Source organism: Bubalus bubalis, chromosome 6, assembly GCF_019923935.1.
Source record: "Bubalus bubalis isolate 160015118507 breed Murrah chromosome 6, NDDB_SH_1, whole genome shotgun sequence".
NCBI lineage: Eukaryota > Metazoa > Chordata > Mammalia > Artiodactyla > Bovidae > Bubalus > Bubalus bubalis.
Genome location: NC_059162.1, coordinates 111,580,399 through 111,594,850, shown reverse-complemented (window position 1 = coordinate 111,594,850; position 14,452 = coordinate 111,580,399). Strand labels below are relative to the sequence as shown.

At 50.6% G+C, this 14,452-nt stretch overlaps 2 protein-coding genes across 3 annotated transcripts in view; one reads left to right on the top strand and one right to left on the bottom strand.

Moving 5' to 3' along the window:
• CSMD2 (CUB and Sushi multiple domains 2) overlaps window positions 1–14,452 on the bottom strand; it is a 693,817-nt gene that overhangs the window by 357,454 nt on the left and 321,911 nt on the right. The window lies entirely within an intron of this gene.
• Window positions 13,292–14,065, top strand: HMGB4 (high mobility group box 4). Its single transcript, XM_006066300.4, has one exon. It carries the CDS (start codon window positions 13,299–13,301, stop codon window positions 14,040–14,042), a length of 744 nt encoding a protein of 247 aa, XP_006066362.4. The 5' UTR covers window positions 13,292–13,298; the 3' UTR covers window positions 14,043–14,065.

Below are 14,452 nucleotides of genomic sequence, written 5' to 3'. Positions count from 1 at the left end.
CTTCCCGACCCAAGGATCAAACCCACATCTCCTGTGTCTCCTGCACTGGCAGTTGGGTTCTTTACCACTAGTGCCACCTGGGAAGTGGGGAATAATAAAAGCATACATTCATAGCTTAAACATTTCATTACAATATAAATATACTTGAAGGTACTTTTTTTTTTTTTTTTTGGCCAGTCCTTGCAACGCCAGAGCAAGGTCTTTCCTTTGACCATAGGTTTCTTCTCTGCATTGTCTATCTTATGTAAACCCCACCCATAAGGCATCGCTCACTGGTTTCAATTTTGCCACCGCTCATCCAGTCTACAGATATTTATGGGGCACCTGCGATGTGCCAGGCATTGTGCTAAGCACTGGGAACGCAGCGGCGGGCAACACAGGCCTGGTCCCCACCCCGATGGAATCGGTTCAGCAGCATGCTGTTCTCTCCCTCATTCACACCTAATATTTAGGAAGCAGTTCTTTTCAGAGCATCTCCTTCATGGAACTATGCCAAAGCATTCAATTTAGTTTCTAGAGGCGCAACTCTACTTCCTTTCACACTCATATTTCATCAGTTTATGTGATGTTTAATTTAAGTCACATAATTAAAATAACAAGTATGACTGGCACCAAGAGAGCTGGCAACGAACCTATCCGATTCTCAGAAAATCCCAGGCTCGGCTGGTGGGAGTGGCGGGTGCACAGGCGTTGGAGGTGGGGGTGGGAGACGGCCCACAGGCAGCGGGTGCTGAGAGCGCCGTGGGGCCTTGAGCAGGAAGGTCTATCAAGCCCGAGAATGCCAGCAACTCCGGGAGCTGCTTGGGGGGAGAGGGTACAGGCACTTTTATGGCACAAGTTTTGTGAATGATTGAATGAATGAGCGCTCATGCAAATGGCAGTCTCTTGCTTTCCACAGTGCGGTATCTTCTTTTTTAAAAAAAAAACATTTGTTTGTTTTATTTATGTACTTGGCTGCACCAGGTCTTAGCTGTGGCATGCAGACTCTTAGATGCTCTAGTTCCCTGGCCAGGCCCCCTGCATTGGGAGTGTGGAATCTTAGCCCCTGGACCACTAGGGAAGTCCTGGGGCATCTTTCTGAATGCTGTCCCCTTTGTGATCAAGAGAATGGGGTCAGCTAGTCTTTTGTGTTTGTTTTTAGCCACATGGAGAGGCAGGTGGGATCTTCCCTGACCAGGGGTGGATCCTGGGCCTCCTGAAGTGCAAGCCTGGAGCCCTAACCACTGGACAGCCAGGGAATTCTCCGGAAACAGCTAGCCTCAGAACTTGGAGAACTTCAGAGGCCTCCCTGGCCTGCTGCCTGACGAGGCACAAATTCCAGCTCCAGCATTCTGGACACAGGGTCAGTCAAGGTCTGTTCTTAGTGTTTCTAAAGATCAAGAACTCACTTCCTGGCCAAACTCTCCCTGTCTACTTTGATGCACCCCTACCCTTTTTCTAGCTACTTCCTTTTGACCCATCCAGGGTCATCTTATAGCCACTGGCTCCAGGAAGCCTGGTGGGCTTCTCCTGAGTATCTCATTTTCTCTTGCAAAGAATCCTTGCACTTTCTCCATCAGAGCACTTGTCTCATCACACATCACACAAGAATCTGCTTCCCCACAAAGCTGTGGGCTCCCTGAAGACAGGAGCTATTTCCTTCTCATTTAGTTCTTCTCTCAGTACTTCGTGAGTGCCTGACACACGGGAAGGGCTCAGGAAATGCTTCTCACAGGAAAAAGGAACGCCGGACTCAGTGACTGGAAGAAGGAATGAGGTCCTGCTGGAGGAAGCAGCGGGCACAGGTAGGGAAAGCAGAGGAAAAGGCAGATGAGCAGGGAAGCCTGGGGACATTGAGGAGCGGCTCGGGGGGCATGCAGGTTTCATCTTGGTCTCCCATGGAGATGTGCAGCGCCCTGTTCAGTCCCTCAGACCTCGCTGTGCTCCCCAGGCTCTTGGCAGCTGCTGGTACCTTTTGGGGAAGCTTTTCTCATGGTGACATAGCCCCAGTGCAGCAACAGTGGAGTTTGGTAATCGACGTGGGCAAATGTGCTCTCTTTCCCAGAAGCAAGTCAATAAACTCGACAAATCACCAGGGTTTTTCCCTGCTCAGCGGACTGTGAGCCCCAGGGACCCACACAAACTGCAGCAGGGAAATGCACCTCCTCCAGATGCTCTGTTCCCTGGAGGGTGTGTGGCTGAGCCACTGAGGGCTGGGGGACAGGACCCCTGGCTGTGTTTGCTGCGGGGATGAAAGTGTCATCACGATGGGCTGTGAGATGAGCAAGGAGCACACTGAGAAGATCTGGGGACTGGCTTGGGGTGTCAGTTCCTTCTACCCCTAGCTCAGCTGCCCATTGGGCATGGCTTCCTGGTGAGGGTTCTCCTGCCTCTAGGGAGAGGCTGTGCCCTTGAGGCTAATGTAAACAGAATGGGGTTGGATCTGGAGATGGGAACTTGTGCTGGGTACCAAGATCTGGGCATGAGGGCTCGTGGTGGATCCCCCACAGCTTCTCAGAGGATGCTCAACTCTCTCTGTTTCTGTCTCCAGCTCTAAATCGGGCAGCTGTACTCTTTTCTGAGTAGAAGCTTTGATGATCAGTCTCCCTCCCTTGACCCAGAGCTCCTGGAAGGGGCAGCCTCTTGGCCCTGGGCCATAGCTGGATGGATTGGGGGTGGCCATGTGACCCACACTGGACAGATCAGCTGATGGGATTCTACACACATGTTGATTACGGAAGGCCCCACAGGCTTGGCTTTCCTGGTAGAGACGGGAAAAGCGTGTTCCAGCATCATCTCTCCCACCTCTGTTGCTGCCTCTCCCACCTCATTGCATCACTCTTATAAGATGTCCTAAGCCTCGTACGTCTGCACGCCTCCATCGCACGTGCTCTGGTCTGACTGGGACACAATCTAAGAGAAGTCTGAGCCCTGGTCAGCTGCCTGGCCCCCAGGTGACCACTCCCTGCCCCCAGCTCAAGTCTCTGTTGCTGCAGATAGACCTGAGATCCAGCCTGGAGACCTGATGGCCCCATACCCAAAGATGCTAAAGTCAGCTCCCACCAGGCTTGGCCCAGGAACAGGGCACTGGCTTCAGGAGCCTGGTGACCGAGGCGTGCTCACATGCTACCTAGACCCTCTCTTCTTCCTGGTTCTGGTCTCTGTCTCTCCCTGTATTTGAATCTGGGCTCAATGGTTAAGTAGCTGTGAAATGTAGGCATGTGTTGGCAGTTCTCTGAGCCTCAGTTTCTCCATCTGTGCAATGGGATACCTGTGCTCTCACATGTAATGTGTCCAGGACTACTGACACGCAGTAGGTATCTTGCAAATGTCAACTATTTTACTCCCTTGCTTAGATTTGAGAAGAGAGGAGGTGGGGTCAGTGCCTTGAACCCGACACTCCAGAGAACGCAGGGATTAAGCAGAGCCCAGCACAGCCTGGCCTCATCTCCCTGGGGAATAAGGATGCCTGCATCTGCTCTGGTGACAGCACGGTGCAGGGCCACTCCGTGGCCCTAGTGTCACCAGGACACTTGGCGGTCACCTCCCCTCCACCTTCGGCAGCCCCAGCCTGGCCTCCATCAGCTCTGCCTCCCCAGCCTTGCCCAGCTTCTGCCTGTCACTGCAGGCAGGACTCGGAGAAGGGACCTGCCCTCATTCCAGGGAGGGTGGCAATGCCTGCCTTCTAGAGGCCTCTGGGGATTACATTTGGATAATACTTCTCATCCAGAGGCAATGTTTGCAGATGGCTGATCGAGGAGACTCCCACGCCAGCCTTTGCCTGCCACTCGACTGCCATTCTGAGTCTGAGCATCCTCAACGCTCCTTCTCCTCCTCCACGAGGCAGCTAGCCAGCCCTGACTGATGGTTTAGCAGCTCTGAAGCCATAGCTGAGGGAGTGAGTCTCCCAGGTGGCTGGAGAATGGGTGGCCTAAACTGTCCTGGGGATTGCGATGCGAAGGTCAGCAAGGAAGCTATCCTAGAGTCAGACGAGCTAGATTCTGATCCTGCCACCACATCCATGGGCTCTGTGACCTAGAGGAGGTTGCTTTCCCTCTCTGAGCCTCTCTTTCCCCAGGGTGCATTTTACAGTGCGACTGCGGCGATTCAAGGCGACGCTCATAAACTCCTGCTGAGCCTCCAAGACACAGCAACCGTCATTCGTGGCCGGGTCATAGCTCCATGCAGCAAGGGAGACTTGTGGGCAAAGGAACTAACAGTTACTGAATCCAGCGCAGTTTGGGGCAGAGTTAAGCATGTGGGCCCTGGAAGGCACTTACCTGGGTTCAAGTCTCAGCTCTACACTTCCCAGGTGCCTAACTCCAGGCAAGTAACTGACCTGCTTTGCGTCTCAGTCTCCCCATGTATTTAATATGGGTAACAGCACCCTACTCATAGAACTCTAGGTGGTTTAAGTGAGATAATGGGCTTACAAGCTCTCAGTACAGGATGTGGCACACACTAAGTGCTCAAGAAACATTCACGCTGATGGAGGGGCCAAGATGTGCCAATGCTGTCCATATACTCTCTGAACAATAAACCAGAGACCCAACCATTACGTAGAGCAGACACAAGCAGAGGGGAGAGGAAGGAGACAGGAAGACTTGGAAATGGGGGAGGGAAGGGTTCCTGGATTATATCACTCACCCCCATCACACCTAAGCTAATGCCTTACATTCATGGTTTCAAGTGGCCGAAGTCCAGACTAAATCAGAGAGGGGCAGAGAAGAAATTATTGGCTGCTGTCGTAACACCGTAGCTGGCTCCAGGGATGACTAGATCCAATGACTCAGAAGCCACGAGCCCGTCTTTCTGGGCCCATCTCTGCTGTGCTCTGTTTGCCAGCTTCTTCCACTCTGTTGCAGATGGCAGACTGGAGGCTGGGACTATGGCCACAATTACCAGCTCCCTGATTTACCCTCCTAGCTTCACCTCCAGAGAGATGATCTCTTCCCTTGGGTCCAGTTAGAACAAGCCCACTGGGAGCCTCTGAGTAGTCTAGCTGGGGTTGTGCCCACTCCTGGGGCCCCGGGCATGGGCTCCTGCTGGAACCCCCAGGACTGATTTTGGGGACCACTCTCCCAAAGAAGGAGTGTGCTTGAAAGAAGGGAGCTAGGCACTGTGGCTGAAAGAGGCAGGGGCTTGGATGGAAACATCAGGGGCCAGGCTTCTTACTCTGGGTGTCAGGAAGGGCTCCTGCCAGCGAGAGGTACCCACAGCTGGCTGGGGGACTAACTCCCCAAACTTGGTCTTGTTCTAGATCTCATCGCCTCCCCCTTTGCTGCATTCTGCCAAAGGTGGACAGGTACGCCTGGCCCCCACCACGCTGACCCTATTCTTACATCTGATCATCTGTCCCATTTCCTGTCCACATAGTCCCCTGGGCTAGTGCTGACCCCGTACTTGGCCTTGGCCAGCCTCGGCCCAGGGAAGTGGACCCAGGCTCTGTGTGTACCTGCAGATGCTGGTAGGTTCAGCATCTAGGTCAGTCCACCTGCTGGACTCAGGGCATCCTATGACCTGGGGATAACTTCACCAGATGTGTCTGCAATAAGGATACACCTGACGGGAAAAGTCTCCCTGAGCCCCGTAAGTGCTGAGATGTAGACACCTTCTCTTTCCACCTGCTCTCCTCCTGCAATACTTGGCCTTGTTCCTTCCCAGCTCCTCCTTCTCCCTGACCTCAAGGAAGTTCCTAGACCACCAACAGAGGCTAAACACACAGACTTCTAACAAACCTGAGTGTGAGAACTGACTATTCCACTCACTGCTGTGAAATGTGAATAGTTGCGAAGACAGTACAGAAATTTCCTGTACACCCCTCCCCCAGCTTCCCCTAATATTAGCATCTTACATAACTACGATCCATGTATCAACCTAAGAAATCAACATAGTGAAGTATGCATGTGCATAATCTCTCTCTAGGCTTTTGGAGCTGATCTACCTAAAGCATTATCATCATTTTTATTGAACTATCACGGTCACATCTGATTGAGTAACATTTCTTGGAATGAGGTCAGCACCAAAGAGCCTAGATCTACCTATGACCTTGCCTCCTTCGCCCATCTGGCTTCCAGGAAGTGGCAGATGCTTCTCTCTACCACCACCTTCCTTCCTGAAACATATCCATCCCTCAAACACTGCTTATTAACGGCCATGAAAGCAGCAGTCACACTGCTCCAGCAACTCACAGCTACTGATTGAGGGTGTGTGTGTGTGTGTGTGTGTGTGTGCATGCATGTGTGTGCACATGAGTAGTGAGCGAATGAACTGAAAGGCTGTAAGCGTGAATTAACTGGTAAGCCAATGAGTGAATTAGTGACTTAATGAGTCAGCCAGTGAGTGAAGAAGTGTGTAACATTGAGTAGATCACGCTCCCTGCTCCCTCAACTAATCCAATCAGCAGTGGCATAAATTTCTCATCTTTATTAACACAAGCGGGGGTTAGGATAGCACCGGGATAGTTACAGACCACTAGCTGGATGCGAAAGATAACCGTGTTCATTTTCTAGTGCAGCTTTCACAAATCACTGCAGATTCAGTGGCTTGAAGCAACACAGATTTCTTTTCTGACGATTCTGGAAGTCAAAGTGGGCATCGCCGTGCCAAGGTCAAGGTGTCTGTGGGGTTGCACTCTCTCCGGAGGCTTTAGAGGTGAGATCTGTGGGCTTGCCTTTGCCAACTTCTAGCAAGTCACCTTCGTTTCCCCCCCTGCGGTCTCTTTCCGTGCCTTCAAAGTCACCAGTGTAGCTCTTCAAGTCTCTCTGACCCTCTATGTCTGTTATCACATCTCAGTCTCTAACTCTGAAACTCCTGCTTTCCTCTTACAAGGACCCATGTGAATACATCAGGCCCACGCGGATAATCCAGGATAATCTTCCCATCCCCAAATCCTTAACATAATCATATGTGCGAAGTTCCCTTTGCCATGTAAGGTAATGTATTCACAGGCTTTGGGGCTTAGGACATGGACCTCTTTGTGGAGCCAGCTTTCCACGTGCCACAGATGCCTTGCTCAGAGGGCAAGAGCAGCGTCGATCCTCACCCTCCAGGAGGAACCGCAGCAGGGGAGGCAGGAGAGCGCGTCATGGCAGTTACCACACACCTCTGCCAACTACTTTTTCAGGTTGCTGTTGTTGTGACCTGGGATTTTTAAAGTTCCCCAAAGTTGATGCTTGCCCCCACATTTGAGAAACGCTATGATGAGAAGGTCTGCCAGGAGCGTACAATTGCTGCAAGTGAGGGTAAAATGTGCCCCTAGGATTCCCAGAGAAGGATTAAGGACAGGGTGCCTCAACCCTGGGTACATATTCCTATCAGCTGGGGAGATGAAAAACAACTTATTTTGAAATGAGAACAGAATAGCAAAGACAGTACAGAAATGTCCTGTACACCCCTCCCCCAGCTTCCCCTAACATTAGCATCTTACATAAAACCATGGGCCATGTGGCAAAACCACATTGGTGTAGAGCTATTGGTTCAGTGGAAGACTTCATTCTCATCTCCCCCAGGTTTCCCACTAAGGCCTCCTACTGCTCCACGATCCAGTCCAGTATTTCTTGGGCATGGAGTCATCACGTCTACAGAATCTCCTCTAGTCTGTCAGTTTCTCAAGCTTTCCTTGTTTTCTCAAGACTTGGACACTTTTGTACTGATCAAGTATTTTGCAGCTGCTGCCTCAGTCGTGTCCGACTCTGTGCGACCCCATAGACGGCAGCCCACCAGGCTCCCCTGTCCCTGGGATCCTCCAGGCAAGAACACTGGAGTGGGTTGCAGACTGACCTTTAATTTGGGTTGGTCTGATATTTTCTCCTGATTACACCAGGATTATGGATTTGGGGGAAGAATACCACTGGGTGAGATGCTTTTATCATCACATTGTAGAAGACGGGCGTCATATCAGTTGGTCTATTACCAATAGCCTTCAGGTGGATTCCTTGGTTACTGTAGCATCTGCCCCCTTCCTCCACTATAGAGATGTCCCCTGTCCCTGTCCATACTCTACTCATTAGAAGTGAGTCCTAAGTCCTGCCCACACTGCAGGGGAAGGTCAGTGTCAGGCGCTTTACTCCCATCCTTTCAGTTAATCCTCACCTTGATCATTTCACTCCACATCCAGCCAAGACTGTAACAAGCCAGACTTGCCAAAAGTCCCCTAGCTACTACGTGGCAAAGCTCGAATTGGAGCTCAGTGTCTGTCTTGCTCCAGAGGCCATGCTCTTTCCACTTCATGTTATCACTGCTGAGTGAAGAGGCTCTCACAACCTCTGGGGTGGGGGCTCCATCCCAGTCTACGTAGACAAGTGTTTTTCAAATCTATCCCTGGATTATGACCCATTCACAAGATCAGACTGTGGGGTGCATTTTATTTTTATTTATTTATTTTTGGCCAGGCCACATAGCATGCAGGATCTTAACTCCTGACCAGGGATCAAACCTGTGTGCCCTGCATAGGAAGGCACAATGTCTTAACCACCCGATGGCTAGGGAAGTCCCAGAGGTGTATTTTAAAAAAGAAAATAAAGTACAGCATATTAAAAGAGTATAGAATAGAAAAGAAAAGAGTACATCACACACATAACAAGTTTATTTTCATAAAACTTTTTTTTTCTGAAAACTTTATGTGCTCAGAGACTTTATAATGGGGGTAAAAATAGCACCCCTGCCCCCACCCCCCACACAGGGTGGTCACAAGGATGAAATGAGACGATGCAGGTGGTGTTCTTAGAACAGAAGCACCCGCTAACAGCACTGAATGCATGTGCATAAGTGGGTCATGAAATAGAATACACTGGGCTTCCCTTGTAGCTCAGTCGGCAAAGCATCTGCCTGTAGTGCAGGAAACCCGGGTTCGATCCCTGGATTGGGAAGATCCCCTGGAGAAGGAAATGGCAACCCACTCCGGTATCCTTGCCTGGAAAATCTCATGGACAGAGGAGCCTGGTGGGCTGCAGTCCATGGGGTCGCAAAGAGTCACGTACGACTGAGCGACTAACGCTTACTTACTTATAGAATACATTTCCTATTGTAGACTGCAATCCAAAAGCTTGCAAATCCTGAACTCACATCTCTAGACTGGAGTGGTCAGGCTTATGACCCTTGTGATTTTTATCTGGCCACTCATTCGTTTGGGTGTGGTCTCTGGCTCCTTCTGAGCTATGATGGCAGAGCTGAAAACTAACTTGCAACAGAAAATGTGTGCTCCATAAGCCTTCAGTATTCACTACCTGACCTCCAGAGCTGCGCCCCTGTCTGGAGGTCATCTCATAATACAGAGGACATTAGACACTTCTTCCTAAGCCACGTGGCCTTGTCCTGCCTGCTCCTGGCTGGCACAGCAGCCCCTGCAGGCCCTTCTCCACCGTGGTACCGCCCAGCACACAGGCCTCCAGAAGCTCGACACCCTCCTACTTTGGAGGGATGCCCACACTTGCTTTATTTCTCCACCTCCATGGCTGTTTGCTGTCCATGTGGGAGGTTAGAAACATGGCATACAGGTCAGGGGCCCAGCAGGCAACAGATGGTCACTCAAATTAGGATAATTTGAGGAGTGTTTAACAAAGCGGCTATTTACCAAGGGAAAGGCAAGGTGTTGGAAAGCCACAGGGGAGAGCAGAGGCCTCAGAGGCTAGTAAAGGTGGAGCTCTTATCCCCTCAGCTGGAGGGGACAGGACAGGGAAGCTGGAAGGAGAGAGTCATTTAGAGAGGATGCTTAAGAGGAGTCAGGACTTGCAGTCCAGAGATGAGGAGCCAGCTCCAGGTAACCTTACAGGGAGGGAGCCAGATCCCTCCCTCTGTGATCTCCTGTCAGAGTCCCCACTGGCCAAACTGAAATGGAAGCCGGAGGGCACAGGAGCCACTGATATGGTCCATATGGGTCAGCTTCCCAGAACAAGCAGCAGGCAGGAAAGATGGAAAGGAGCAAACCTCAGATACCCGTGCACACGGCATGAGTTGAGAAAGTCAGGTGCATTTATTCTTCCTGCAGCTCCACCAGACGAAGGAGTCCCCTGCTTCACCCTGCCAAGTCGGGAGTGTGGCCCCACCACCAAAGGCCATACTCTCTTCTCTTCCTAGATCTGCTAGGCTCTGGCAGATGGTTATCATGGGGCTGATGTTTCTAGATCTTATCATCCTGAGGGTGGGGGATGGAAGGTTGTGAACGGAGACACAGATAAGCTGCTGGGGTCTTTTGTGCAACTGAGCTGAACCTGATGAACATGTATGCACATTAGACAAGTTCTTCCTCACAACCCATCCACTCAAGTCCAGCAAACAGATGAGCCAACCTCTAGCCTTGGGAGAAAGAACCAGAGTGGAAAAAAAGCTCCCTAGGCTAAGAAGTGTCCCCAGAGTAACCAGTTCCCACAGGCCAGACCTCTCTGCCCCCGCTGCTGGCCTGGATTGCTGGGGCTGGCATCTGGCATCCTACAGCCCTCCCACTCCAGCCACAAAACTACAGCAAGTCACTGGGAGGGTGTTGCCTGGCCAGTAGAACATTGATTGTACGTCGCTGATCCCACAGATGAGACAACACAGGCTTGGGAAGGGACTGGCTGAAGCAGCCCAACTACCGTGTTGCAATTTGGGGCTAGGAATTAGGCTTGAAGCCTCTAGTCAATTTTATATAAGATGGAACTTGCAATCAGTCATGGAGTCCTGGGAAAAGTCTTGGCAAAAATTCAAAATGTGCTCTAGGGACCTCCCTAATGGTCCAGTGGTTAAGAATCTGCCTTCTAATGCAGGGGACTCAGGTTCAATCCCTGGCCAGGGAACTAAGATCCCACATGTTGTGGGGCAACTGAGCCCACACACCACAACTAGAGAGAGCCCACATGCTGCAACTAAGACCCGACACAGTCAAATAAATAAATAAAAATAATTAAAAAAAAAATGTGGTGGTCTAGTCTGAGGCAAGTTTGTCAGGCTCAGCTGCTGAGACCAGGCACTCAGACCCCCGGCCACCAAGGCTGCAGTATCTGTGCAGGCGGGATGCAGCACAGGCTTGAGTCGGGCTAATCGGATCAAATCCAGACTCCAACCTGTTAGTGGCTGTTCTACCTTAAATATGTTAATGTTTATGTTAATGAGGCTTGGTGTTCTAGCCCTGTAAACTTGGTTCTATCAACAACCCCTGAGTTATAGCAACTCCAAGACCATTCAAGGAAGTACCCTACAGTGTCCAAAGGTCAAGAAATGGCACTCTTCTTTTCTTTTCCCTCCAGTTGGAAGACTGCTAGAATATTTGCAGCTTTCCCCCCAAAAAGCCCGAAGCCAACTAGTTTGAGTGTAGTTGCTAGAGCTTTGTGCTCTAACCCCAAGAAATGGGGACCTCTGGGATGAGAACAGGGGGCCTCCTGTTGGGCCAAGGATTTTCTATCTCATTTTCATGGGCTCTGGTGTAATATTAGTAAAACCTTAAGGGGCTCCTCCCTTCTTCCCCAATCCCCACCCTCATCCCCACCCAATTCATTTCAGAGAAACGAAGAGTTGAGACTTAGAGGCCGAGCGCTTGGCTTTTATATTAGATAACTCTGTCCTGACAGGAAGCCAGCCACAGCTGTCAAACTTGATTCTTCTTAGAGTTACTACTAAACTCTTTGTATGGTAGGAGCTGCCCCTGCTCAAGGCAAACGGAAAGGCTTCACATTTCATCATGACAGCTCTGAGCCATCCACCTCCTCATGTTCATTATTTCCAGGCTGTCTTTGGAAAGGTTGAGGAGGCATCTTGACAATCGTACAGCGAGGAAGGCAGACCCTGTGGCTCGTGACTGCATCCAAAAGATGGAGAGCTCCCCACCTGAGCCCAGCACGCTGCCTCCAGGAAGCCAGGGAGAAAGACTGCAGAGGGCACGGTTGCTCTAGAGCCTTCCCTGGATAACCCATCATCTTCCATGGGGAGCAAATTTGACCTCCAAGTAGCCAACCAATAAGAGCACCTGTATGCAAATGCCTCCAGCACTGGCCTGGAGTGGCTTGTTGGGGGCCGGCGTGAGGCACTCCGCCCATGGCAAAGGTCATGAGGAAGGAGGCTTGACATACGCAAAGGCGGGATCGAGCCTCAGGAGTCCCCCTGGAAATCCTCAAGTATCTACCCCCATAACCAGAGCCTGCCTACTTTACTACTTTGTGCTCTCACCTACACCTCTGACTTTACGGGGGGCTGTCCCCTACCACCTCTTTCGGAGAAGGAGTTAACTTAGAGCTCCAGTTAATAATAATTCCTGGGCGTGATAGGAGTGTTTTAACCTACAAACTCCTCTGAAGGTTCTCTAGCCTGCCTGACAGGCTTGTCCGGCCACATGTGATTGCTCACAGCCTCCCAACTGTGAGAGGCACGAGATGCTTTAAACCTTCTAAAAACAGGTTCCTTAGAAAAGTTAGAAAATTATTAGTATAAGTGTAATGGGCTGATTAGAAATTGTATTGGTGAAGGGTTTTTCATTTGTTGAGCCAATGTTTACTGCTAAGTCTCCACATCCCCTGCCCTTACACACATTAATGAATATATAGAAGAAATAAGTATTAACCTTTGATATAAATCACGTTAGACCTTAGGCTAAGTAAATTCTTTCCTTAACTAAAACCCCATACACCCTCACCCTATAGGAATGTAACTTTATTTGGGTGGCGTCTGTTTTAAGAATAATCACCCCTGGAGAAATAAGTGTCCTGGTTGACTGACCGCTGTCACAAGGAGAGGGTCGTAAATTGTCAGCAGGCCCCCCGGCCAGAAGATGATGTAACACCCCTAAGACCTCTGTATACTTTTGTATGAAGCACCTGACTTTGATAAAAGTCAGGACTGCTGACCCCGCGTGACTTTTGCATAACATCTCAGTGTATAAAAGTAGACCATGGAAAATAAAGAATTGGGATCAGTTCCTCGAAAGACTGGTCTCCCCATGTCTCTCTCTCTCTCACTCTGGTTGAGTCTCCATCTGGAGCGCGGAACCCACCATGCTTACTAATTATGCCTGGGCTTCTAAGATCCGACGGGGGAGGCCTCAGTGTCTCCTCTCCTTCGGGAGAACGGAAGGACGCCTGTGGCCTACGTAAGTGGTGCAAGCTTCTTGTCTTGAAGTTTTATTGGTCCCCCGCGTAAACCAAGCTACTCAGCCTCTTTTCTCCACTGAATTTTCCTACTGAGCTATCCTTATTCCATTACTCTTTATATCCTTAATTAACGTTTAATTAAGCAGTTGTTTCCTGACCCTCGCCTATGCCGTCTCTCCTTCGAATACCCTGGATCAGCTGGGGCTGGACCCCGGCAGTGGCTGGCCTGGGAGTGATGTCACAGTCCCCTCTGACCCAACAATGCCACCACCACTGAAAAGGCTGACCCTTGCCTACAGCTCAGACAGACAGAAAATTTCACCACCAGCAGAGCATTTACTAATTGCTTCTGGAGTGTGGGGGACAAAGGTCTCTGCTGTCCAAATTACTGGGTCCAGAAAAGAAAATGAATTTATGAACATGCGAAAAAGAGACCAGCTAAAGCCTAAGGCAAATGTCTCTTCTTACATCCACTTTTTGCTGAATTACAGAAACAAGTTCAAGGAGCAGCAGCCCAATACCCACCTTGGCTTTAAAGAGTTTTCTAGAAAGTGTTCGGAAAAATGGAGATCCATCTCAAAGCATGAAAAGGCCAAATATGAAGCCCTGGCCAAGCTCGACAAAGCCCGATACCAAGAAGAGATGATGAATTACTTCGGCAGGAGGAAGAAAAGGAGAAAGCGGGACCCCCACGCACCCAGACGGCCTCCATCGTCCTTCCTACTCTTCTGCCAAGACCATTATGCCCAGCTCAAGAGTGAGAATCCAAGCTGGTCAGTGGTGCAGGTGGCCAAGGCCTCGGGGAAGATGTGGTCTGCAAAGACGGATGTGGACAAGCAGCCCTATGAACAAAGGGCAGCTCTCCTGAGAGCTAAGTACCGAGAGGAACTCAGTGTCTACCGTAATCAATTCAACACCCGGAAGGCGTGCTTGCAAGAGTCAGCTACGAACCAGTGCAGAGGGTTCGAGCAAGCTGAGTCAGATACAACTGATGAATCCATCTAGAAATAAAGGGCCATTCCGTGGTATTCCTGCCTCTGGTCTTGTATATGGCATTAGAGTTGCCATGGCTGCCAGTTTGGAAAACAAGTGAGTGGCAAGGTGGAGTTGAGATCGGGGTTTGGGAACTGATCCTGGGAGGGGCTGGCTTTGGGAGAAGGAGCTACAGTGTCTGAAGAGGTGTGTGGCCAGTGTTTACCGCGCTTGGCTTGCGCAGGTGGGGTGGGGTGTGGGAGTCTCCAGGTGTAAAGAAGCTAGGAGTCCTAGGGGTGGGAGCATCTGGTCCCAAGTGGTTCTCTGGGGTGGAGGACCCGGCTCACAGAGTGCAGTGTCCAATCGCCAGACCTGCCGCCCTCCTCACCAGGAGGGCAAAGGGCCTGGAGTCCAGGCCAGGTTTCCAATTCAGGCCCCAGCAG

Bases quoted from the DNA above. Each gene is read 5' to 3' on its own strand.
- HMGB4 (XM_006066300.4), top strand. From the start codon at position 13,299: ATGCCACCACCACTGAAAAGGCTGACCCTTGCCTACAGCTCAGACAGA.